General features: G+C 37.2%; 1 protein-coding gene across 1 annotated transcript in view; it reads left to right on the top strand.

Moving 5' to 3' along the window:
- LOC144974658 (calcium/calmodulin-dependent protein kinase type 1-like) overlaps positions 1-27,671 on the top strand; it is a 100,534-nt gene that overhangs the window by 35,747 nt on the left and 37,116 nt on the right. Inside the window, exons 2-4 of the mRNA XM_078917742.1 lie at positions 5,017-5,151; positions 11,017-11,091; positions 14,849-14,987. Of these exons, the coding sequence (XP_078773868.1) occupies positions 5,017-5,151; positions 11,017-11,091; positions 14,849-14,987 (349 nt within the window). The remainder of the gene's footprint in view (positions 1-5,016; positions 5,152-11,016; positions 11,092-14,848; positions 14,988-27,671) is intronic.

The following is a 27,671-nucleotide window of genomic DNA, read 5'->3' as shown; positions in this document are numbered from 1 at the left end:
CTCTCACGAAATTTTAAGTTCGCTATGAACATTAGGTATGCTCCTTGTTTCACAAAAACAAGTTTCGCTCTTGTTACTTATCAATTTTGTTTCGATTTGTTATGATATTCCGTTTTCATGAGACCGTCTATCTTCTTGCGTATTAAAAAAATAATGTCCTTCACCCATCCCTTTTATAAAATAAATTGACAGGCAGTATGACACACGTACATGGCAGATTTTTTTCTTTTCCTTTTTTTTAAAAAATTCACTTTAAAAAATGTATTAGTGCTTACATGATCAAATCTTGCTTACCTTTCCCCCTCCTATTATTGTAGTAAGAGATGTTGTTTTTTATCTGAAAATTAGTGGTTCTCACTCTTAGGGATACATATTATGTCCAAACGAAATCCGTGCTTAGCAAGTCACTACACGTTTTAACCCCCCCCCCCCCCCCCCCCCCGCCCAAAAAAAAACAAAAAAACAAAAAAACAAAAAAACAAAAACAAAAACAAAACAAAAAAAAAAAAAAACTTAAGAAAAACAAACAAACAAACAAAAAACAAAAAACAAAAACAAAAACACAAAACAAAACAACAAAAATTAAAAATTAAAAAAACAACAAAACAACCCCATCCGTTTAACGTTATTGCTCATGGCTCATGAATAATAATAAAAAAGACAATTGAATGATAATTATCTTAATGGATTAAGTGTACTCTCATTACTTCAGTTTATGGAACGGTCACATGAACAAAAAAATATTGGTTGTAAGAAGGCAGCTTCTGAAAAAAAAAAAAGGTTACCCCCCCCCCCCCAAAAAAAAAAAAAACCAAAAAAAAAACCAAAAAAAAAAAAAAACAAACGAAAAACACACACATAAAAAAAACAAAACAACAAAACAACAGAAAAAAAAACAGATTTAAAAAAAAAATCAAAATCAAGAAAAAAACAAAACACCCCAAAACAAACCAAAACCCCCCCCCCCCCCCCCCCCCCAACAAAACAAACAAAACAAAACAAAAAACTAAGTAAGAAAAAAATCTCTCTCTCTCTCCCCCCCCCCCCATCTCTCTCTCGCTCTCTCTCTCTCTCTCTCTCTCTCTCTCCCTCTCTCTCTCCCCCCTCTCTCTCTCTTTCTCTCTCTCTCTCTCTCCCTCTCTCTCTCTCTCTCTCTCTCTCCCTCCCTCCCTCTCTCTCTCTCTCTCTCTCTCTCTCTCTCTCTCTCTCTCTCTCTCTCTCACACACACAAATGGAACATTTTTTAACGAATGGGACTTGAATGTGAAATGAACTCCCACAATTCCAGCCTTGTCAAGGAAAACGACTGATGGCGATGATGATGCCATGACTAGGATTGTTTTGTCAGGAAAATGAAATGAACCAACGCGACCTTCTTGATACTCTTGCTTGCAGGTTAACGAACTTTTCATTTCTTTGGGTCGAGAACCTACGAACTGGGTTTTACACAAATAATAATGGTCTTGTTTTGTTGCTGTATCAACTTTTTGTTGTTGTTGTACTTTGATTTTTTGTTGTTCATCTTTTAAAATGGTTGCAAATTAGATAGTATGCTTTTGTAAAATTCTTTACCCCCCCCTCTCTCTCTCTCTCTCTCTCTCTCTCTCTCTCTCTCTGTCTCTCTCTCTCTGTCTCTCTCTCCTCTCTTCCTCTCTCTCTCCACACTCTCTCTCTCCCCCCTCTCTCTCTCCCCCTCTCTCTCTCCCTCTCTCTCTCTCCCCTCTCTCCTCTCCTCCCTCTCTCCTCCCTCTCTCTCTCCCTCTCTCTCTCCCCTCTCTCTCTCCCTCTCTCTCCCCTCTCTCTCTCCCTCTCTCTCCCTCTCTCCCTTTCTCTCCCTCTCCTCTCTCTCACCCCCCTCTCCCCCCCCTCAATCCTGTATGTGAACAAACGTATATTATATCACGAAATACCTAGATTTTTTGTGATGCGTCGGGGTGGGTGATTCTCTGATACAAAATAGCGTGTGATTCACGATATTATTGATATTCACTTGTCGGAATAATATATCTAGTAGTGTCAAGTTAGATTGTTTTGAGATAAATAAATTGAAGAAAATTGATCTGCTATATCCTTGGGATATCATTGAACGGCCATCAACGCGATAACTGGGCTTATTATTCAGTACACAGAATTTATAATAGTCGTTATATATGCGTGATATATTTAGATTAAACCCATTACAAACGGGATTCATTTTAATAACTGGGTGGGGTTCCTGACCTCCCATAGTGGGCAGGGAGGCACTTACTGTGTCTTCTATCACCCTATATCTGTTTTCCATCTTGCTTTCTGTCGTTGTCTTTGAATGAGATTACTTGGTATTGTCCTGGTCCTGGCTGGATGCCTTTGCTGAGAGGGATACAGTCAAATGTATAGTTTGTTTTGGGAGATGACATTTTTCCTCATGTAAAATATCTCTGTTATGCACTGTATTATGTTTTGTTTACATATGTATGATTTGAGTAAACATTTGAGTGGGGACATGTGCTTGTGTCTGGATGAGACTTTTAGGTGATCTCAAACTAAGTACTTTGATAGTGTGCTCTTGGAATCTACATATTATGTTTCCTATTTGAACCAATTCCCCTTTGTCTTACCTTTTCTTGTGTGCTTTAATTGTAATTCCAGAATATAACTTTTTTCTATCCCATTTTCTTCCTTTTTACTGGCACGGATATGACCTTAATGTGTTGCAAGCGCCTTAAAACCCTTAAAAACAAAAACAAAAAACAAAACGGGATTCGATTTTAATAATAAACGATCTTTACCGATTAGAATGAGCAATACGGTAGAGGCTTATGGAAAGCCCGGGACTCCTTGCTCTTACATCTCTTTGTGAAAATAGTTGGGGTACCAGGGAACCCGCCCCCCCCCCACCACACACACACAGAATGAAACTTTGTTTAACCTTGAAAGAGTTAGATAGCCGCCTATTTTGGCTTCGTGTGACGACCAACGTCCCATCCAAAAGGTAGTAAGCTATTGCTACTTTCCGTTTTGCAGGTTAAGCAAGCGAGATAAACTGTGGCTTCTTGACTTCATGGGCTCTGAGAGACTATCATTTGGACTTTGTCTTTTTCTCTCGTTTTAATTCAATGTCCAAAATTTGACACACAAACGACATACACATACGCACACACGCATACACACATACACACCTATACAGACACATACAGACACACATATACAGACACATACAGACACACTCAGACACACACACAGACACACAGACACACACACATACACACACACATACACACACGCACATACACACACGCACATACACACACGCACATACACACATACACACACAAACACACACACACATACACACATACACACACATACACACACATACACACACACACACACACACTTCTCGTTCTGTCTCGTCATACAGTTCAGATTAAAGAGATGATTAGGTCATGTCAGCTCGGTATGCTATGCTATGCGTTTAGGTAAAGTACAACATCCGCCATCCGGATATAATGTACCAACTCACAAGACGTATGTGTCACCTTGAACGTTTAGTTTGATATAATTGAATTCATTGAGAACTCACCAGCCTACAAGCTGTATAAAAACAATAAACATTGAGCTGAGTGACATCAGCTTCGTTCCTTCTATAGAAAGAGGTTCAAATATAAAAACAAGCGTATCAGTTTTGGAATGTTTCAAAGTAAGCAAAGCAAAGTCTTTTTTAAGCTTCTTGACAACTAAATGAGGCCAGCAACAGTTAGTCTACATAAAAAGACCGAGGCCAGGCGTTTTAATTTCATGATTTATAATATGTAGCACCTTATTCATACTTTCGTGTAATGCGATTATTTTTCGTCGTGTCGTGTCTAACCTTCCATACTTTTGAATTCTTTTGGGTGCAGTACAAAGAGATAAGTTTAATGATTGTATTAGGTACCCGTGTTCAATAGTAGTATGGATATAAAACGATTTAATGTATTGATATATTTCTTTACCTTGTATAATATTATAACAGGGTGCTGGCCTCCCAAAGTGGGCAGGGGGCACTTACTGTGTCTTCTCTCCTCTTATATCTGTTTTCCAATGTGCTTTCTGTCTTTGTCTTGGAATGAGATTACATGCTTTTGCCCTGGCCCTGGCGCTTGGCTGGGAGGGAAACAGTCAAATACATAGTTATTGTTTTGGGAGATTATATTTTTTCCCCTCGTGGATCATCTCTCTGTTATGTATTATATTTGTTATTTTGAATTTGTAATGTAAGCATTTGAGTGTATTCCTCTTAGTGAGATCTTGTACTGGTGTCTCGGTGAGACACTTCGGTGATCTCAAACTAAGTACGTTGATGGTGTGCTCTTGGAATCTACACCTGTTCTCTATTTGAACCACTCCCCTTTGTCTTACTTTTTCCTCAAGTCCTTTTAACTGTACATCTAAAATCTGTTCACTATCCAATTTTCTTCCTTTTTACTGGCGCTGATATGACCTTAATGTGTCGCAAGCGCCTTAAAACCCTTTAAAAAAAACAAACAAACAAACAAAAAAACAAATAAACAAACAAACATTGTATATTATAATGTATATGCCTGGGTCCGCTATGGTGGTTTTTGTGCCTGAAGCTAGAAATGCCGCCAGTTCGATGTCTGGTCAAAACATACAAACAATAAAAAAAAAAGCAAAACATGTTACCAACAAAACAATACTAAAAACCAAGAACAAGACGATACAAAATAAACAACGAAAAAATAAATCAAAAACGAAAACATAACAAAGCAAAGAAAAAAAAAATCCAACAAAAAAAAAGCAAAAAACAAACAAACAACCCCCCCCCCCCCTCAAATAAAAAAGACAAAAAAAAAACCAAAACAAAACAAAGAAAAAAAACACACACACACAAAAAAAAACAACAACAAATTAACAAACTCGTTTTAAGTTCCGTACAATAGAGTTAGAGATCGATTATACTTCATTAATTATTTTATTTCGTAGAGATTTGATGTTTGGGCCTAATAAATATATGTTTCTCTATTTGTCACCCAGAGGGGCGTTTTCCGAGGTGGTCTTAGCTGAGAACAAATTGGAGAGAGGCAAATACAATGCTATCAAATGTATCAACAGGAAAGGACTCAGAGGAAAGGAAGAAGCTTTGGAAAATGAAATATCTGTTTTACGAAGGTATGTATCGTTCTTCTTTTTCAAACATTTTGCTTTTGATCACACAACACACACACACACACACACACACAGATGGAAAGACAAAGAGAATCATAGAGATACAGAGAGTGCGTACTTTTGTGTGTGTGTGTGTGTGTGTGTGTGTGTGTGTGAGGGTATGTATTTGTGTGCGGCTATGTGGTCTAGTGGTATGTCACTCGCTTTCGGATCGGAAGGTCCGGGTTTCGAGCCTCGCGCTCGGCGCATGTTGAGTCCTTGGAAAAGGCTCTTACTCACATTCTCTCGCTCGGTACTCGGGTGTAAAATGAGTACCTGGCTGTTAACAGCGTTGTCTTTTTCCGAAAATTGTAATATCGCCTAACAGGCGTTATGTCCCGTACTACATGTTAAATGTTGCTGTTGACCAGGGACTCCTTGTAAAGCACTTTGAGCACGTTTCGTAGATATTGCGCTATATAAAAGCTCAATTTAAATTTAAAATTTTACATAAATATATTTGATAGACAGTGATAAACAGACACATAATTTTAAACAGATAACAGACAGAAATAATCTCAACAGGCTGAGGCATATTTGCATGCAAGAAATATTTGTAAAAAGGTGAGATAATAGATATGATTCCCGCTCCTTAATGTCGAGCACCATATATGATCCATGTATATCAATTTCTCTCTCTCGCTCTCTCTCTCTCTCTCTCTCTCTCTCTCATATATAATATAATTAATATATATATATATATAAATATAATATATAATAATATATAATAACTTTATTGCATCCAAAAGAAATTTTTGAGAGATTGAAGAATGAGAGAGAGAGAAAGATGAAAGAGAGGAGAGTGAGATAGAGAGAGAGAGATATAGAATAGAGAGAGAGAGAGAGAGAGGAGAGAGAGAGAGAGAGAGAGAGGGAGAGAGAGGGAGAGAGAGGGAGAGAGAGGGAGAGGGAGAGGGAGAGGGAGAGAGAGAGGGAGAGAGAGAGAGAGAGAGAGAGAGAGAGAGTGAGGGAGATCACGAAGAGAATGAATGAGAGACACCTGATAAATAACTGGCTATAAACACAAATAACAAACATTATACTCCTCCTCAGTAAATACTTAGTCGAGCAGAAAAATGACATTTAATTTGTGGTTCGATATTATTTAATCTGTCTGCGATCGACCTGAAGATAGATCTCATGCGATTCCCTTATAAACTCAAAATATTTTGCTGGATCCACGCACCGGCGGCTGTGTTATTTAGCTATTATGATATTGACTTAGAATATCTAATCGCATATGATTCATGATCTGGTCTTATATATTCTACATTCGAAATGAAATATTTTGTACAGTGGATTCTTAGTAAGTGGACGTTAAATTATGAAAAGATTTTGCACTGGTCGTTTCTCACCGTCGGTTGATTTGAGATAAAGAAAAATTTCTCGTTATCCAGCCATTGGAGTATATTTCCTTTGGTGGTGGAAGTCAGAGATAATATAGGTGTCAGCCGTAGTGTAATACCCCAAAGTGTGCAATAGGGTGCTAAATATTTGATTGGAGAAAAAAAAAACAAGAAAGAAAGGACCGAAACAGTGGGACTCTAATCGGATTTCCTTACTCCAAGAATTTACCAGAAAAATAAAAATAAATGAAATATACAAACAAAAAAAAAAAACAACAAAAAAACAAAACAAAACAAACTAAAAAAAATAGAAATAAAAACACAAAGCAAACAAATAATAATAATAAAAAACAAACCACCAGACAACCAAAGCAAAACAAAACAAAAAACGATACACCCTCACCCCCACAATAACACCACCTCAATTTTGAAGTTGCACTTTCAAACAATCAGGAGATTATTTTTTATCTTGACAAAATTATTCGCTAGCACGAATGAGTAATGCTAACTGAACTGTATTAACCTGACAATAAACGTTCATGGATACACACAGTTATGTGGCGTTGGTCCGTTATACTTCCGGATGGCAATGTTATGAGCTTCTCAGCCAAACGCATACTATCTGTCGAACATATCTTTCTTTTCTTTCTTTCTTTTTTTTTTCCTTTTTGCTTCGAGCGACCGAATAAATTTATTCCAACTTTTATACGAGTTCTACGAATCGATAGAATTCAAAAAATTCCACCCAAGCTGGCAGACATTATGTGTTGCCGTTTAAAGTCATTATTTTAATTTAATCGGGCACGAAGTAGTCGAGTTGTTTAGGCCTGTGCTTTTCAATCGGGTGTATTGTACACTCCATGCATGGTCCACCGAGTGGACTACTGTGTTATGGTACAACATACCGTCATAAAACATGTGGTCTAGTCGCTTTCGGATCGGAAGGTCTTGGGTTCGAGCCTCGCTCGGCGCATAGTTGAGTCCTTGGAGAAGGCTCTTTACTCACATTCTCTCACCGTACTCAGGTGTAAAATGAGTACCTGGCCGCTAACAGCGTTGTCTCAGTCCGAAAATATTGTAAAAGCGCCTGACAGGCGTCATGTATCGTCCAACATGTTAAATGTTGCTGTTGGCTAGGGACCCCTTGTAAAGCGCTTTGAGCACGTTTAGTGGATATTGCTCTATATAAAAGCTCAAATTATTATTATTATTATTATTATTATTATTATTATTATTATTATTATTATTATTATTATTATTATTATTATTATTATTATTATTATTATTATTATTATTATTATTATAAATATTGTCACTCGGAGGTCCGATTACCATTGAAATCAACTGGTCCAATCCGTCATTTGATGGACTCTCTCACTTTAGACCTTGGAGTTACCACATGGAGATGATATGTTGTTGACTGGTGACAATTGATTTACAAAGATCTGACGAAATCCCACTTGGTTGCAATTTATACTCTACAAAAGCAACTTCTTAATAATAATAATAATAATAATAATAATAATAATAATAATAATAATAATAATAATAATAATAATAATAATAATAATAATAATAATAATAATAATAATAATAATAATAATAATAATATATCTTTATTGTCACCCAAAAAAGTGGCAATTTGTCATTCGGTTACAAATTTATAACAATACAATATTGACATAGACACACTCACACAAGATGCACACTTATATGTATTGGCTGAATACACCGTGGGTGGATTTTGATATAATATTTATTATCGTACTGATATGGATTTGAACCTTAGTGACGATGAAGGGTCTTTTAACCGTTTCCCAGTTCCACACATCAAACAATCTGGGTTTCGTTATTAACATGTCGTGCCAGCAGCACCTTTCATTTAACCCAAGTAGCTACATCACTCCACAAGATAAAGAAAATGTATGATAAATGGTCCAATCTAATGGCAGTATTTGAAAGCACAAATTAATTAAATTTATCAACGTTCGCATGAAAAATTTGTTGAAATGCCGTATTGCTATAGATATCTAGAAGATAGACCATTTTCCTTTATTGGTGCTTTTATTTTTTTTTACATTAACTCTCTCCTTAACATCTATTTTTAGAATATCCCCCGAAAATTCACACCCACCAGGCACAAAAATAGACTTTTCTTACTCAATCAAAAAAGTAACAAATGAGTTCAACACAGTGTTTAGTATTTATAGCTGTAATCAAAGTATTTCTTTAAATTGTGTGATGTACAAGAGAAATCAAAATAAGAAAATTGTTGGTTGCATCGTAACGAATGTGACGATTTTCCTATGGGTGGTAAGGAGAGGGTTAAAGACTAATGCAATTTTAGTGTATTGTGACGGCGGGGATGTATCCACACGCTTTTAAGTAAACGTTGAAAGTGTGTATTTAGTATTACGATTTCAAAGAAGGTTGACAAGGGTGTGGTTTAGTCTTTTATCGAGTCCCAATTCAAGAGCTTGATAAAGAAAACGGAACAAGGTTATTCGTATTAGCCGCCAATTGCAAACAAAACAAACAAACCAGCAGAAAAACCCCCCCCAAAAAAACAAACCACCCAAACAACCCCCCCCCCCCCAAAAAAAAAAAAAAAAAAAAAAAAAAATATATATATAATATATATATATAATATATATATATATATATATATATATTATATATATATATATATATATATATATATATATATATATATATATATATATATATATAATATATATATATACAAACCAAAAAAGAAAAAACAACAAAAAAAAAAAAAAAAAAAAAAAGAAACTCACCAAGAAAACAAAAGAAAAAAAAAAACAACAAAAAACCTAAACAAGACAAAACACATTTTTAAAAAGACAGAAAAATAATTTTAAGAAATAAGAACTTGAGTTACTTGTCATTTTAACTTAATATTCCATGTTCGGCATTTCTGCATCTGCCGTGTAATGCCTCATGCATCTGATTTACCAAAAACTAGAGGTGCCCATCTGATTGACAACGAACCATATTATTTGGAGACCATTCCCGACTCAAGTCACCAGGTCAGTTAAGGATAAATGAAATATTTTTTTCCAATTTTACATCGTTTTAATTCAAGAAAAAAATGTTCTCGTTCTTAAAGTGTTGAAAGAAAGTCATTTATTTGTCAATTGGTCCATCTTGATTGACGCTGACGACAGGAATATGTAATAGTCTCGAGGTGAAAAGTCTCTCCTTTTAACTTAAATTCCCGCCCCCCCCCCTCCCCCTTACATTGTGTCAATTGTCGGCAATCACTTCCTTTTGATAAGATAAGAGCTTTCCTTCGCCTCCATAACATGGTATATTACTGTTGCTGACGCCATTTGACTTTAAAAACCCCATGCGATTTTGTAAATTACCTCAACCTAGAAAGGAATAACAGAAACGCAGCTCTCTAAAAAAAAAAATCGTCAGACAATATTCTCTGAGTAAAGTCAGATCTCATTACTGTCAAATGGAGATGACGTAATTGTCGGTCTTGGGTGCCATTTTCATTATGGTTATTTACTTTAAGTCTACCTAAGCACATTCTTGTAAATGTTTTCAGACAAGCATCTCCTTGTCGCCTATCCCATTTCGTCTGGACTCGGGGAAATTTTATTACGGATTTAACGTCAGTTATTGTTAAACCTCTCTGACGTTTATTGTATTGCATTACCATTCGCTGGGATAATTTTTTTCTTCTTCTTTGTTAAAAGAAATAGATTCATCTACAGCTGGAATCGTCTAATAGCTAAAATCAAAACAGCTCTACCCGAGAAAGAAAGAAGCATTTTGCTCAGCGGTCATCCACTCATTGGAGAGAGAGAGAGAGAGAGAGAGAGAGAGAAAGAGAGAGAGAGAGAGAGGGAGGGAGAGAGAGAGAGAGAGAGAGAGAGAGAGAGAGAGAGAGAGAAGGGGGGGGGGGGGGGGGGGGGTAATTAAGATAATTTCTCGAGGTAGCGCGAACAGTGTGGTAATTGAAAATGTTATATGATGACACAAGGTGAACATAATAATATATCTATTATTATCGTCATCGAAAATGTTTTAACGTCAATGAAAAAAGAACAAAGAAAAAAAAAATAGACGAAAAATGTTAAGGCCAGCAATAATTGAATGTGGATGTGCATTCTGGTCATTCATTTATTTTGAGGCATTTTGTGCTTTGTGATCTCGTGTTTAGTCACTCGCCTTCGGACTGGGAGGTCCCTGATTCAAGTCTCACAATAATAACAGGCGCAAAATTGAGTCCTTGGAAAAGTAATTTTACTCGCATTTTCTAATCGTACTCGAGTGTAAAATGAATACCTGGCCATAAGCACGGACTCTGTCAAGGAAAAGAAATATCAACGTTACAGTTAAATTGGGACCCCTTGTAAAGCGTTTTGAACACATTTATTGGATATTGAGCTATTTTAAAACGTAAGATTAACAAATATTTTCCTAATTTTTGTTTGTTTTCTCTCCTTAGGTTAAACCATCCCAATATAGTTCGGCTAGTGGATGTATTCGAGGATAAAACCCACGTCTATCTTGTCATGGACTTGTAAGTACCCGAAAATACACAATGTTTGTGCTGACGAAGGGTTTTTACCCGAACGTCCATTAGTTGTGTTGTTTCATTTTAGATTTAATCTGTACCTTTCGCCAGTTGATGCATGCCTGCTAATTGAACACAAATTATGATCCCATTTATCATTGCTGTTGTGATTATCATAATTTGTGATCCTTGACCGGTCTGGGAGGACCTGGTTCTACCCAAGGCCATGGCTGGAAAACTTTCTGCGAGGGAAATAGTTGGGTGTGATTGTTTTTTTATGGGCTGACATCACCCCCACCTTCCGCGCTACCCCTATATAACCCTATATAACCTAAATGTGTTTCAAGCGCCGTAAAATCCTTAAAAACAAACAAAACAAACATATCATTTAAGGGTAATAAACAAAAATGAATGTAACAGCTTCAAAATAGAAAATGATACCAAATAAGGAAATTATCGGGCTCAAAACCCTTCTTCCTCCAACAACAAAACCATAAAAAACATTAATACATTGTAAAATCATAATTTATCAGAGACTTTAGTATGATTATTATCGTTTTTGCTTTCATGATTATTTTTGTCATTAATATTTCATTGTACTATGAACTTTGTACATTTATGATTCATTCGATCATGACCAATTTTCAATTACCAGTATTCTATGATGGTATATTATTTTGATTTTACATTGCCGTATTGATACATTTTCCTGACATTCAAAGTTGTGTAAAACTGTCTGTGAGTGATACAATGCAAGCTATATGAGGTTCTGTAATTATAAACTATTGTATATAATTCCTATTAAGCCTTTAGTAAGATGAGATAAGATAAGATAAGATTACTTAAAATCATTAGGGATGTATATAACCATCATTCTGGTATTATATCGAATGAACATGATGAAGAAAATTTTTTAAATGACCAGAATTAGAATAATTTCAAGTTGTTAAAAGTCCAATGTACAAAACAGATTGTCCTCATCAATAAGGCATTTAATCGAGCTCAAAGTTTTAAAGTTAAGCTTTAAAGTTAACATCAGTTTTGAATCCAGTCAAGTCCTTCTTCTAGTACTTGTAACAAACGACTGAATAATTGCTTTAGGTTGCGTTTAAGGCCATGTTTTTGTATCTTTATGTTTGTCAGGAAATATACAGTTTATTCAATAGTTTTTTATGCAATTCATTCTGATATTTTGTCCAGTTTTCCCCTATAGGGAATGAGATTAGCGGAAGAGTAGCGTCCCTTGATTGGACGTAACCCATAGTCTGTGACGTCACCGGCGGAAAAGTTATTAGAGAGAGAATGTCATGTTGGTTGTGCGCATGCGAGGACGAGAGAGACGTATGAATGAAACCAAATTGACGTTCTCTCTGTAAGGTGACGTTCAATCAAGGGACGCTACTCTTCCGCTAATCTCATTCCCTATATCAATATCCGATCTTTATTACATACTCTTTTCCCCTCCATCATCTTCTTGCGTCATTGTTGTGCGATTGTTTATGCATCGTGATATATTGTGTGCTCGCCTGAGCGTGTTCATCGATGTGGCTTCCATTTGACGAAACCTGCCCATTCTGTTCAATGGCAAAACGGGAGAGAGAGAGAGAGAGAGAGAGAGAGAGAGAGAGAGAGAGAGAGAGAGAGAGAGAGAGAGAGAGAGAGAGAGAGAGTGTGTGTCCGTAATATTCATCAATTATGACCGAGCTGAGCGTCTCCCATGTCATGTAGTGTCTTCAGACCTTGGCTGGGTACTGCGGTATATTGCTGATGGTATAACTTATATCTGTTCTCTCCCCAAAAAGTAGTCCTCCAAAGCCATTAGGCCCATGGGTGGAGCCATAGTTTATCCCGGTTTCTGTTGTGTGAAACGGACAATAGCAATTGCTTGCTACCCTTTTGTTAGGACGCTAGTCTATTGTAAAGTTCTTACTAGCAGATCTAACAGACCCAGCTACCCAATCTTTGCTGGGTGGACTGGGGTAAAAAAGTCTCGACTTCATCGGTGATCGATCTTGGTCGCTTTGCGTGTGGAGCGAGTGCCCTACCAATTGAGCTCTCTTCGACACCCGTGATCGTGATCCGAGAGTGATACTGGCACTGAATTTTTAATCTAACTGTCCATTTGTGTAAAAGACGCTGAAGTGACCCACAATTAAACTGTTTCAATTTTTTTTAGTTAAGGTTAGTCCCGGTGGACAAGAGTGAAATGGACGGTAAGATCCCGCCTTGATGAATCGATCTGGTCACACATAATCGTGTGGATCATCCAACCAGTCAAGTCATTAATTGTCGCGGTGATAATGGCTGGAGATCAAACTAGAACTCAACTGGAGCCTTATATATTGACCCACATTTACCGTCTCTTCTATCCTCCAAAGCGTGTTCTACTGTATTTTTTTTCGAAGGCCCACATCAATCTAACCAATTTATACTTGTATTTAAAAATGATCGATGATCATTTAACCCTCTCCTTAACAGGCATTTTCAGGATTTTCCCCAAAACTTCACACCCAACTAACATAAAAAATTTTTTTTTATCACTCAGACATAATAGCAGTAAAATTCTTGCAATACATAATTTCTTTAACAAAACATGCTCTACAACAGACATTGTTCATTTTCTTTAAATTTTATGATGTACAAGAGAAATTTGAATAAGAGAAAAGTTGGTTGTATCGTGACGAATGTGACGATTTTCCTGTAGTTGGTATGGAGAGGGTTAATTCCTTTTAGACTTTCATAACATATCACTAGAGTAACTTGCAGTAGGCAAAAGTAAACCGACATTGCTCGGAATTGACATTTTGAACCACTTGTGTGACCCACCTCCTGGATTTGGATTGTATTGATGTCAATTTAGTTTTGAGTGAGTTTAAATTATATTAATTTGTGTCACATGAAACGTTATCATCGTGGAGCGTGTGACCATTTTGGATTTAAACCCACTTGTCCTTACCTGACTCTTCCCACACAATGTCCCGTCCTACATGTTAAATGTTGCTGTTGACCAGGGACCCCTTGTAAAGCGCTTTGAGTACATTTAGTGGATATTGCGCTATATAAAGCTCAATTAAACATTAAAAAAAAACAGGATCACATAATGCATAATCCCATTGTATCAAAGATTGAAAAGTGTTAATATTTTAACATTTTTTAGAAAAATATTTGACCGCCAAATCAATGTTATTTAAGGAAGAGATAAATTTCACATTGACAGGTTCTTACTCGGAATTTATTTCGTTTTTTTTTTTTGTAGAACTTATCGGAAATACCAATATCTACCCATTGGATTGGGGAAGCTAGTTTATCGCAAAATATTTCCGGTCATATCTAAGGAACTTAACTACAACTGTTCTGCTGAATATAGATCGGGGTCAGGACGTAGCCATCGTTAACTTATAGCCTGGCACTGACCAAAAAGTGACATCAATATGCCAGTCTTTGGCCACAAAAGAAAACAAATCGTGAGTTGTATTCAATAGTTAAACCAATGGGACTACTTGTTTCCAGGCGGTGCACAAACCAAATGACGTCAAAATGCCTGTCTTTTTGGGTTTCAGTGTCAGGCCGTGACCATCGTTATGTTAACTTTACGAACGCCAGGGTTAGGCTATAACTTAACGATGGGTGAGACTGGTTCCTTCAGCCTTTACTTGTGTGTCGGGTGCTCTGTATTTGCTTTTTGTTTTGAACCCCAAAGCATGAATGGGGCAGTGTACTGTTTTTGCTGTTTGCTAATTCAAGTTTTCCATTTCTCTAACAGAGTAACGGGAGGCGAGTTGTTCGACAGAATCGTTGAGAAAGGAAGCTACACAGAAAAAGATGCCAGTCATTTAATACGTCAGGTCCTGGAAGCTGTGGATTATATGCACGACAGAGCCGTCGTACACAGGGATCTCAAGGTAAGCTGATTCGGTTTGTCGATCCTATCAACCTGGGTGGGGTTCCTGACCTCCCATAGTGGGCAGGGAGGCACTTTCTGTGTCTTCTATCCCCTTATATCTGTCTTCCAACTCACTCCCTGTCTTTGTCTTGGAATGAGACTACTTGGTTTTGTCCTGGCCCTGGCCCTGGCCGGATACTCTAGCTGAGAGGGACAGTCAAATGTATAGTTAGTTTTGGGAGATGATATTTTTTTCCTTGTAAATCATCTCTCTGGTATGCATTGTGTTATGTTTTTTTTTCACATATTATATTATATGATTTGTAAACATTTGAGTGTATTCCTCATAGTGGGGACCTGTGCTTGTGTCTGGATGAGACTTTTAGGTGATCTCAAACTAAGTACTTTGATAGTGTGCTCTTGGAATCTACATCTGTTTCCTGTTTCTTGGGTGCTTGAATTTTAATTCTAGAACTTTTTACTATCCCATTTTCTTCCTTTTTACTGGCGTTGATATGACCTAAATGTGTTGCAAGTGCCGTAAAACCCTTAAAAACAAACAAACAAACACAAACATAGTTAATGAAGATCAAATCTATTGTTTAAAAGAAGTTTCAAAATAAATTCCATTGTTTTCGTCTTGCTTTTTATCTGACCCCATAAAACGTTCTCTTCCGGCATACTGAAGTCATATTTTAAAATTCATTGTTTTAACACCCCCCCCCCCCCCCCCCCCACTTTCCTCTCGCTAATACACTTAATGGATATTTGGTATTTTTAAAAATTGAAATTTTGTTCTAAATCCATAACATGTCCTTCATAACGATAGCCTTTGTATCCTTTTAGATTCAAAACGACCATTATGTCGTTTGATTATATGTTTATTTCTTAGCGATATTCTTTTTTTTTTTCTGTCAACCATTTATTTTCTAGAATATTTTCTTTATGTCTGGTGTTAAAATTCGATGTTCTAATTTCCATCTGTTGCGTGTACACTAGGCAAGACACCTCCGACCGTAAGACAAACTCAATTAGACAGCAAGTTCAGAGAATAAGAAATGGGTTTCTAACACATCGCCTCGCATCGCACAACTTGAGACAAGTCGTTTAAGAGTTTGAATTATTAGCTCTATCAACGTAGAGAATAAGGAAGTCCAGCTTTTCTCCTTCTTTGTGCTTGTCCTTTATAAAGTTATGTCTCTTGGGGCTCTACAATGTGTGACTCTTGGGCTAAAGTTTAAGTAAATAGAAGTTACATATAATAAGGGAAAGTAGAAAACGGTAAGGGCTGCCTGAAGCCGGTGATCATAAAATACTAACGAAAGAGTGAAAATGGAAAGGCTTCGTATGGGAACAAAACAGACAATGGACGTCTCGGGTACAAACCATTCGTCAGCACAACAGTACACAAATAAACGTGGAAAACATAAAATATATTATATTTTATATGTTTCCCACATTTATTTGTGTACTGTTGTGCTGACGAAGGGTTTGTATCCGAAACGTCCATTGTCTGTTTTGTTCCCATACGAAGCCTTTCCATTTTCACTCTTTCGTTAGTATAATATAATAAGGGAGGAACGGACAGTGAATCTTGTGTGATATGATTTTGAAGCATTTTTATTCTGCCCATAATATCTCCTTTTCTATCTGATTTTCTGAGATGTGCCGTCTCTCAAGACACATGGATGCCGTTTTATGGAAACAAATCATTTTTGACTTCGGTGGTTATATTATTTCCTCATGACTCGTAGACATATTTTGTTCTGTTCACGACGCGCCGAAAGCTCATTATGGCACAAATAAATACATTTCGATTCCAGTGATAATGTGCATTTTTGAAATAAATGTTTCTACTGGGAACTGTTCAAAACAAATTAATACCTATTTATTTTGCTCTAACCAGTTTTGTCCTCTATCTATCTATCTATCTATCTATCCATCCATCCATCCATCCATCCATCCATCCATCCATCCATCCATCCATCCATCCATCCATCCACCCACCCATCCATCCACCCATCCATCCACCCATCCATCCATCCATCCATCCATCCATCCATCCATCCATGGCTTCTGTTGCAACCTATTCATGTAAGTCTTGTCTTCAGGCGTTTCTTTTATCCGTGTCTCGCTACTCGACGACAACTTTTCTCAAGTGCAGTTTAGAATTTCCCCAATGACTTATTGATTGCACACAAAACTCCCAGACTTACAAGGAAAATGGTTTCCACTTTTCGTATCCACTAGCACCGTGGAAGGTAATCCGATCTTTCCCGTCTGACTTATATTTCACCGTCATTCCCGTTAGGATTTTGGTCTCTTATTTTTTTCACTTTTATGTAAAGGGGGGCGACGTGGCCGAGTGGTTAAGGCACTGCTCTTCGACCCGGAAGTTCCCGGTCTCGAGCCCCGATTAAGGCACTTCCATTTTAAAATTTTTTTATTTTTTTTTTACGATAACTACTATGTTACTAGTGTGCAACTTGTGTGAGTGTGTCTATGTCAATATTGTATTGTTATAAATGTGTAACCAATTGACAAATTGCCACTTTTTTGGGGGACAATAAAGATATATTATTTTTTTTCCTTGGGCAAGATTATTAACCCCCAATTTTCTCACTTGGACAACATGGGTGATTCCTGTTGACATCAGACATCTTATTTGATGAATTATCTATTTTCCTTCGTAGAATGCCCAGGCGGCCATATCTCATGATGTTAGGCCGAAGGGTATAATCCTTTTTATTAGACCCACTGTGCCAATCTGATGTCATGTAGGTGAGAACCAGAACCGGATGTCGAAATATGAATTGTTAACAAAATTAGTTAACATAATAAGAAATGTGAACCTTTTATTTTTTTTAGGCACTAAAATAATTGATACAACAGACAATCCTTTAATAAAATACAACAATCTTACCAATGTTTTACAATTTTGTATTTATATTCATTTTCGAACATCTTGACCAACCCGATAAAATACCTTTTTGAGGCGGTAGATCACACATACTTGCTTCCCCTTACGACATTTCTTCGACTTACTCCTCTGCAAAGTTTACGAAGGAATAAACAAGAACTTGACAACCGCTATGAAAATGCGTATTCTGATATGAAATTTCGCAATAATACGCAGACATGAAAGTGAAATCAAAAATTGAAATTGAGCAAAAAACAAAACAAAAAAACAACAAAAAAAAAAAACAAACAAAACAAACAAACAAACAAACAAAACAAACCAAAGACACACTCAAACAAACAAACCGTTTCTCCTGCTCTTTAAAACGGCCAGTTTCTCTCGTGGTGCTAGGAAAGGATGCAATTTGTTTTGGTATCAGATTGGATCTTTAGTTTTCGAAGAGCATCGAGGTCCGCCTTCCTCCAACTAAATGATTCATTCTTAAATTTAAGACGTTTATTTGTTAATTTATTAGCTTTTGTACATCATGCTCTTGGAGATGAAAGTAAGAATATATTTCTTGAAAACGGGGAACAATTGATTGCTTCATCGCCTAAATCCGGTATGTGTCTGGATGAACCAGATGACGAACAATGAATTAAAGATCAAATTGGTCCAAGATGTGACATTTTGCTTTGAAGCGCCACGACCGGCGGATATCTCATACGGTAGAGTCACGATCTCCCCGGCCAGGCGGAGTTGTCGTGCCAGTAAGGTCACGGGTTCGAGCCCCCATCGCCGCCGCGAAGTTTTTATTCTCTGTTGTCTTCTGGCACTTTCCTCCTCACTTTATGTGACTAGTTTGTTGGAAAGTCTGTATCAGGGGGCAGCGTGGCTAAGTGGTAGGCTCCTTGCTTCGTACCCGAACGGTACCCAGTTCAATCACCCGCCGCTGCACTGTGTGGCCTTGAGCAAGTCATCTAGCTCTAGCTCACTTTGCGGCGCTGCTCTGCGGCTGACGCCTGGGTTATTCCAGTCTTCCCTTGGAATAGACACTAAAGACAAATGTCCCCTTGGGGATGAATAAAGGGATTTTTATTAATTATTTATTTTTATGTCAGAGCCTATATTACGATGCTTGGTAGGACGAGATGTAAAATAGAATGTTGCCTCTCTTCATTTCCGCTCCGCAGTGAAATTAAAGATAGGAAATTCGGTATTACATATCGATAAAAAAGCACAATCCACCCTCGAACAAAATTCGCAACATGGTTGTGGCGAAAATCTCGAAGTGGAGACTCAAAACTCATAATATCTAGTATCTACGCACATTACTATTATAGACTAGGCATTGATTATATGGACGTACAAATAAATGGAGAAGAAAAAATGGTAAAAGATTTTAACTCACTCAACCCTAACACCGACTATATCCGTAGTACACCATGGGTTACCTTTGGTCCATGCCTATTTATTACATTTTTATGGGACAAATTATAGGCGTAGTATCAAAGCTAATGTACTTCATGGTAGTTGAATTAAACTATCTATGCACAGGTTTATTTTTAATACATTTTTTTTCCAATTATGGAAAGTAGCAAAAATCCCTAGGATTCAGTGAGTTAATACGGGAACCATTTTAGAAAATGAAGGCCGCAGTATAGGAGAGGTCCTTTAATTTTCGCCGCGGTTTTTTTCCTCCTTTTTTATTCCTTTCCTCCTTTTTTATTCCTTTATATTTTATTTTGTTGTAAATAAGTGTTTTTGTATTTTTGTTTGTTTTTCGTGTGAACTAACTCCAGATGAATGCTACGCGATGAAATATGCACTCGCTCGGATACAAAAAAGCACTATAATCATACTTGTGAAAATATGTGTGTGTATATATATATATATATATATATATATATATATATATATATATATATATATATATATATATATATATATATTTTAATTTATATATATTTATATATATATATAATTTTATTTTTTTTTCTTTTATTTTATTTTGTTTCAAGGCATCAAGTTCAAAACACAATGGTGCTTTTTCCTTTTAAATATACAAGCGATAAAACTATTTAAAGAAACAATATCTAAAAAGATGCTGCTATTCGTAATGATATGAATTGAATTCGTGGCTATTAGAAATAATTGCTGCTTTAACGTTCCTTGGAATCGCCTCAAATCGTGTTCGGCTTATCTCTTTAACTTACATTAAATTAAATTGAACTTTTATATAGCGCAATATCCACTAAACGTGCTCAATGCGCTTTACAAGGGACTGACCAACAGCAACATTTAACATGTAGGCCGGTACATGACGCCTGTTAGGCGATATTACATTTTTTTTCGGACAGAGATAACGCTGTTAACGGTTAGGTACTCATTTAGACTTGAGTATGGTGAGAGAATGTGAGTAAAGAGCCTTTTCCAAGGACTCAACTATGCGCCGAGCGATGCTCGAACCCAGGACCTCCGATCCGAAAGCGAGTGTCATATCACAAGACCACATAGCCGGCACATGGAATGCCATATGACGGGATGCGTCCTTAAAGCATGGATCGCATTGCAGACACCACTTTTTTGGTGGATAATTCTAGATCTTTACCAGAAAAAAATGGAGACGGGTATAATGAATAGAAATGTTAAATAATAGATCTCACCGTCAAAGGATTAAGGAGGGATTTCATAAAACTGTAATATTTGTAACCTCATAGGTTATAAAATATCTTAGTGATCGTCATTTGGGTGAGAGAGAGAGAGAGAGAGAGAGAGAGAGAGAGAGAGAGAGAGAGAAGAGAGAGAGAGAGAGAGAGAGAGAGAGAGAGAGAGAGAAGAGAGAGAGAGAGAGAGAGAGAGAGAGAGAGAAGAGAGAGAGAAGAGAGAGAGAGAGAGAGAGAGAGAGAGAGAGAGAGAGAGAGAGAGAGAGAGAGAGAGAGAGAGAGCAGCGTTGAAGTAAAGCGTTTCATATAATATATTGTTAGTGTTATTACCAAAAGTCCTGGTCATCTGATGGGTACTCTTTTAGTCAAATTTGTAAGTGCCCCCTCCTTTTGTCCATTTTTCTGGGTGGGGTTCCTGACCTCCCATAGTGGGCAGGGGGATACATACTGTGTCTTCTTTCCCCTTATATCTGTTTTCCAACATGCTCTCTGTCTGTCATGGAATGAGATTACTTGGTTTTGTCCTGGTCCCGGCCGTATGCCCTGGCTGAGAGGCAAGCAGTCGAATGTATAGTTAGTTTTGGGAGACGACATTTTTTTCATTGTAAATCATCCCTCTGTTATGCATAGTATTATGCTTTCTTTATATTATATATGATTTGTAAAACATTTGAGTGTGTTCCTCTTAGCGGGGACCTGTGCTTGTGTCTGGATGAGACTTTTAGTGATCTCAAACTAAGTACTTTGATAGAGTGATTTTGGAATCTACACTTGTTTCTTATTTGAACCAATTCCCCTTTGTCTTCCCTTTTCTTGGATGCTTTATTGTAATTCTAGAACTTTTTACTATCCCATTTTCTTCCTTTTTACTGGCGCTGATATGACCTTAATGTGTTGCAAGCGCTGTAAAACCCTTAAAAACAAAAACAAACATTTGTCCATTTTTGAATCTTCTTTTCAGGAAAGCGCTTCCCCTTCCATTTCAAGGCAGAGCTGAAAGGCAGACTCTTGGTTTAAAAAAAATATCCATAGGGTTCATTGTCCATCTCGTGAATCCACTTCCAGTAATGAATTTGATGGTTTCGACAGTAATATTGTTATAGTACCGTCAAATCATGTAATGGATTGCGTCGTATCATATTTCACGAAAGGTCTTATCCGAATGGATTTCAATGCGGAATACGTTTTTGGTAGTTTTATTTTTTGTTTGTTTTGTTTTGTTTTGTTTGTCTTTCGGATTTCGTGGGCTGAAGATGAAATGGTTCTATTCCACATTTCTTCTAATTGAGAAAATTAATTTAAAGATTTTTTTTTGATTTTTTAAAATTTTATTTTAAATTTTTATTTTATTTTCCTATTAATTATATATAAACTCCAGTTACTTTTTTTTTTTACATTGCTTTTGAGCCAATAACCCGATTTGAACAGAATTATTGTCGGATGAATTCGTTTTAAATCTAATTGTATTGCATGTAGACAGACATATTTAATCCTCAGACCACGATTTCTGATCATGTGCCAGTGAATTCAACATTAGCTCACTATCATTTTTCATATCGACGTATTATACGATTTCTCTGTGCCCCGTCTGAAGGCGTTGCTGAGAGGGAAACATACCAAATGGCATGGATATTTATTTCTTGTGAGATCTTGTTTTACTTGCAAGAGTTACCAATTGCATATCGTTTCAGGACGCCTCTTTTAGTTGATAGAGACTACATCCGGGGTAGATTTCTGAATCTACTTCTATTTTCTATTTGAACTACTCTCTTACTTTTTTTCTTGGGCACTTTATATCCCATAGTATCAATAAATTTTAGCTTATGTGGTTCAGTAAATAGAGCATTCTTTTCATAAGCAAAGGGGCCGGCATCGATCTCGGGTGCAGTCGGAATATTTTTTTTCCGACCTCTTCTCTCACCCCCCCCCCCCGGGGGGAAAGAAATAGAACTCCTCAATCGACTCCCTTACCCCCCCCCCAAATAACAAAATAAAAACCCCTCCGAACGAACCCCCCCCCCCCCCCCTCCAATGAAAATAGTAATATTAATTAAAGAAAAAACAAACAAACAAAAAAACCCAACCCTCATCCCTCCCCCCTCCACAAAACAAGAAACCAAAAGAATAATTGAATTAAAAAAAAAAAATTACGGAGCAAACAAAAAACGAAACAAAGTCCGCACTATTCTAATCTCCAAATATGCATTAGACGTCTACATTCTATTAGTTTCTCAAGGACGTTTAGGGAGAAAGATTCAATGTTCGTCTTTCGATGAAAATACTTTCTGGATGCTATCTATTTTAATAAGGTCTGTCACACTAACTGGCTAGAATCAATTCCTATGGAGTGCCTTATGTAAGCTATTGAAATAATATGACCCATTGTTGTGAACAATTCCACTATAATATTTCAATACATGTTACATTGAGAATAACATTATCCTGATACTAAATACATGACGTTTGAAACGGGACGAAATTTAATTTTACGAAGCGCTAGTGCTGCCAATTCTTATGTACAACTGTGGTACGTAGGGTCTTACAAAAAAGAATTTGACACCCTGGACTCCCTTCATCGCAAAGAATTGAGGCGAGTTTTTGGGGTACTTTGGCCAGACAAAATCAGTATGAGGATGCATATTATGACAGATGTAGAGTACAACCAGTCAGTACGCGAATAAAGTTTCAAAGATGGAAACTGTTCGGACACCTGCTCCGAGGAGATGTGAATAATCCAGCTCAAACCTCAATGGATGATTACTTCAAACAAGGAACCAACTTCACTTCCAATAACATTGAATCAAGATCTCAAAAGCGGGTGGTTGGATGGGAGCATCACCCTTGAATCATATACCTATGATGTTCGCATGGGTGTACGATCCGATAGTGATGTCGTTTCTTCTTCTCTTTACTAGCCTTTCCTGCTTCTTTGGTTTGTGATTGTATTTTTGACAGGGGATATTTTTTTTCTGTAAATCTTCTGCCTGTTTGTTCTTGGTTATTTATAATTTAGCTTATGATATCTTTAGGTTATGATTTTGATTTACATTTGTACTATTTTTGTTAGATTGCTTGTTTTTTTGTTTCAGCGGTCTCTCATATAACCTCATTTGTGTTGGAAGAGACCTAAAGCAACAAAAAAAAAAAAAAAAAGATCTCAAAAAATATAAAATATATTTAGAAACCACCACCGAAGAACTGATTTCAACAACACAAGGAAACATCCAATTGCCTCAGCACCTTAACACACAATATGATGACATTCAAAAGCTAAGAACATTTGCACTGGACAGAGATTTATGGAAACAAATTACTGACTAGATACTAGAAACAGAACGACACAGTTGAAGTAACAAACACATTCACGGCAAGCGTCCATAGAGAATGCGCTGCCGTATTCATTCATTCATTCATTCATACTAAATAGATAAATTAATGAATAACTCGATAGATAAATAAATACATACCCCCACCCCAAAAGAAAAAAAAAACAATAGGGAATGAGATTAGCGGAAGAGTAGCGTCCCTTGATTGGACGTCACCCATAGTCTGTGACGTCATCAGCGGAAAAGTTATTAGAGAGAGAACGTCATGTTGGTTGTGCGCATGCGTCTCTCGTCCTCTTCGAAATGTTTCTGGAATATAACGGCATCTTTATTGCAATATTCGCACGCTCGTCTCCTTGAGATTCTCTGTAATCGCTGACGTCATTATTTCCCGCCCACACAAATGCGAGCATGAATTAAGTCCTGGCATGACTAAGATCCAAATAAGGCCACTGGGCCTCTCCATTGACTTGTCGAACAATTCCAAAACACCTTTATCCTATTTTTGACTAGAAAATTGTATTTCATAATATTATCAATATATTAAAATGACCTCGAGACTCTCAGGTCTATCTATGGCTTTTTTTTGTTGACAAATTGGCGATCGTCTGTAGCAGTAGATACACTATGAACTTATCGTTTTCTGGCTAAAATTTGAAAAGGCAATCTGTCGCTGTACGTCGGACACCATCTCAGTCCATACTACCAGAGAACTCTGTTACTGCACAGCCTGCTTATTTATATATTATGATATTGTTACTGCTACACTATGACCGTTCTTTTGCCGGTTACAAAATGCTTTTTTATTTTGAATATATTAATTTACTTTAAGTAACGATAATGTGTTATGATGGCCATTTACTTGCCATAAGTTATTAAACTTGCGACTTTTATAAAGTCCCAGGTTTAAGTATTTTTGCTAAGTCAAAATCCATCTTAATTCAACGATATTTGAAATAAGGAATGTGTAATCAAAATGATAAAAATGCGATTTGGTAGGCCTGTTGATGCTACCTGACTCTCCATTGAATATGGCTTGTGGCTTGTGGCTTGTGAATGGTCGTCGCTGATCCTCTTGGAGTATTGGGAAATTCATGTCATAAATATATATATATATATATGTATATATTGTATACTACTACTACTACTACTACTACTACTACTACTACTACTACTACTACTACTACTACTACTACTACTACTACTACTACTACTTTATTCCACTATTCAATACTTCGGGCACAACGCTCTTCATTGTGGGGTAGAAACAAGAACTTGGCAAGTCGATGCACATAGTATCGGGAACGCTGGCAACAACGCCTAGAGAATGGGGCCAGATAATTGCAGCAATCCAGCCCCCTGATGTCCGGCGGAAGACGATTACAAACAACTGTCTTAATCAGATCAAAAAGAGAGGGAATGGGGATACCCCTCTCAAGCGCAAAATGGACGGTGCCCCTGTTTCGAGCCGAAATAGGTCCCGGCAACCCTTGTACGTAGCTTCCCTGACTTCGGACAGAGCTGCTTATACGAGATGGAAGTCGGCTTGGACGAAGTGAATCCCTCGAGGGGGCATCGACTCCTCGAAAATGGGGGAGAAGTTGCCAGGCTTTTCCACCAGCAAGAGGAGACATTGGATGGCAGCGAACCATGGCCGACTAGAGTACATTTACGTCATGCAGCGAACCGATTTCGGTCGAGAACTTGCCTCACGGCACAATCCCTTCATCAGTGGGGACTTGCCAACTGTTCAACATTTACCCGTTGGGGTCAAGAGCCCGAAACCGCAGAGGATTTAGTTGAACGTTTCGTTGCATTGGTTCCAGAAGGAAACCCTTTTCTTTAGATCCCTCGTTTACCGCCGTTCTCGTTCTCTCTCTCTCTCTCTCTCTCTCTCTCTCTCTCTCTCTCTCTCTCTCTCTCTCTCTCTCTCTCTCTCTCTTTCTCTCTCTCTCTCTCTCTCTCTCTCTCTCTCTCTTTCTCTCTCTTTCTCTCTCTCTCACTCTCTCTCTCTCTCTCACTCTCTCTCTCTCTCTCTCACTCTCTCACTCTCTTCCCTGTCCTCTTATTCTTCCGCCTCTCATCATCATCATCATCATCATCATCATCATCGTCGTCGTCATCGTCGTCGTCGTTACCATCGCACTGTCATTGTTATTGTCGACGTCTCTATCGTGGTCATCATCACCATCGTCGTCGTAATTTTTGTCGTTGTCGCATCCATCATTTCCTCTTACAACCTCAAAGTTTTCAAAACTTCTCATCCAAAACCCCTTTTCACTGCATTTTTATGTCATCCTATTCCATAAGTCATAGCAATATAACAATATCTAACCCCCCCCCCCCCACCCACCCCGCGACCTACTTGGGTATACAGAATCACAAACCGTATCAGATAGCTTGACTGAATGTCACCAAAGCATGTTAACGTATAAGCACATTCCAGTTACTTTATAATTATTCATATATTCTTTCTTTTTATTGTATTATACTTCATTGTTAGAATATAAGGCCATCCATATATCTCTTAGCTTTACATTAAGAGTAGCACAGTCTTCTTTTATTCTGCTACAAATCATTTGTGACCCATCGTCTCAAAACGTTATTATGCCGGAACGAACCAGATGCTTAAAAGCCGAATTAAATGTTAAACTGGTCAAAAATATGAATTGTTGGCCTTACCACCCTAAAATATGGTATCCATTCTCCTCATTAAAACATACAAACTCAACAAAGTCTGATATTTCTGGTTATAAATTCAATTTTCAACATCTTCACCAACCCGACTTAATACCGTTTTGAGGCGAAGGGTCACATTTTTCCCATTTACCCAGAAAACTTTTAACTTCAAATAATGATCGTTTTAGACGACACCCAAGTTTTCAAGAAGTTTCAAAGCTGGCAAGGCTCTGGTTTAAGACGTTTTGAGCTTCTTAGCCAAGCGCATACTATTGCCATCCGGAAGTATAACGGATCAACACACAAACTCTGTAATCATGAACTCTTATAGTCTGGTTAATACAGTTTAGTGAGCATTACTCATAAACGTGGATCGCAAAAAACAACAAAGACCCGAGTGACGTCAACTTCATTCTATCTATTGGAATGTTCACATTTTCTGGTCAAAATAATAAATGTTTTGTGATATTATGTGGGTAGGTATTGCAATTTCCATCCATTGGAAATGTCATTGTGTTAGCGCTCCTCATTCATCGATTCTGGTGCCGGCTTATTAAGTATAGCATGCACTATGTTGTAATACTAATTACCACTGGGCGTGATTCGTGACTCGTGTGTGTCTCGGCCGTTGTTTTCCAACTTGTGTGTGTCGTTTGTTCATTAAGAAATGATGAATGCGATGATGAAAACTCTACTACTACTACTACCGGGTTTTCTCTCATTGTACGGTTCAATTATGGGCTTATCCCCCCAGCCAATGTCGACGAAATATAAAGTTCACCCCAACAAGCACTCCGTCCTCGTGATCTTCTATTTTTCAGTCGGCACGGTCCATCAAATGAAGCAATGTAGTAAAAGTTGGAATTGAATCACTATGTGAAAATAATTTACAAAAACGCAAAAGAACAAAAAAAAAAAAAAAAAAAAAAAAAAAAAAAAAAAAAAAAAAACAAAAACAAAACAAAACAAAGAAAAACAAAAACAAAAAAAACAAACAAAACAAAAGAAATTTAAAATGGAAAAGTGACCACAACCCCAAAAAAGACGAAACAAAAAAAAAAAAAAACAACCCAAAAAACCCCCCAAAAAACAAAAACAAACAAACAAAAAAAAAACAACAAAAAACAAAAACG

This window comes from Berghia stephanieae, chromosome 6 (assembly GCF_034508935.2).
Source record: "Berghia stephanieae isolate SIO BIC M18660-M18661 chromosome 6, UCSD_Bste_1.3, whole genome shotgun sequence".
Taxonomy (NCBI): Eukaryota; Metazoa; Mollusca; class Gastropoda; order Nudibranchia; family Aeolidiidae; genus Berghia; species Berghia stephanieae.
This window is presented reverse-complemented; position numbering and strand designations above follow the sequence as displayed.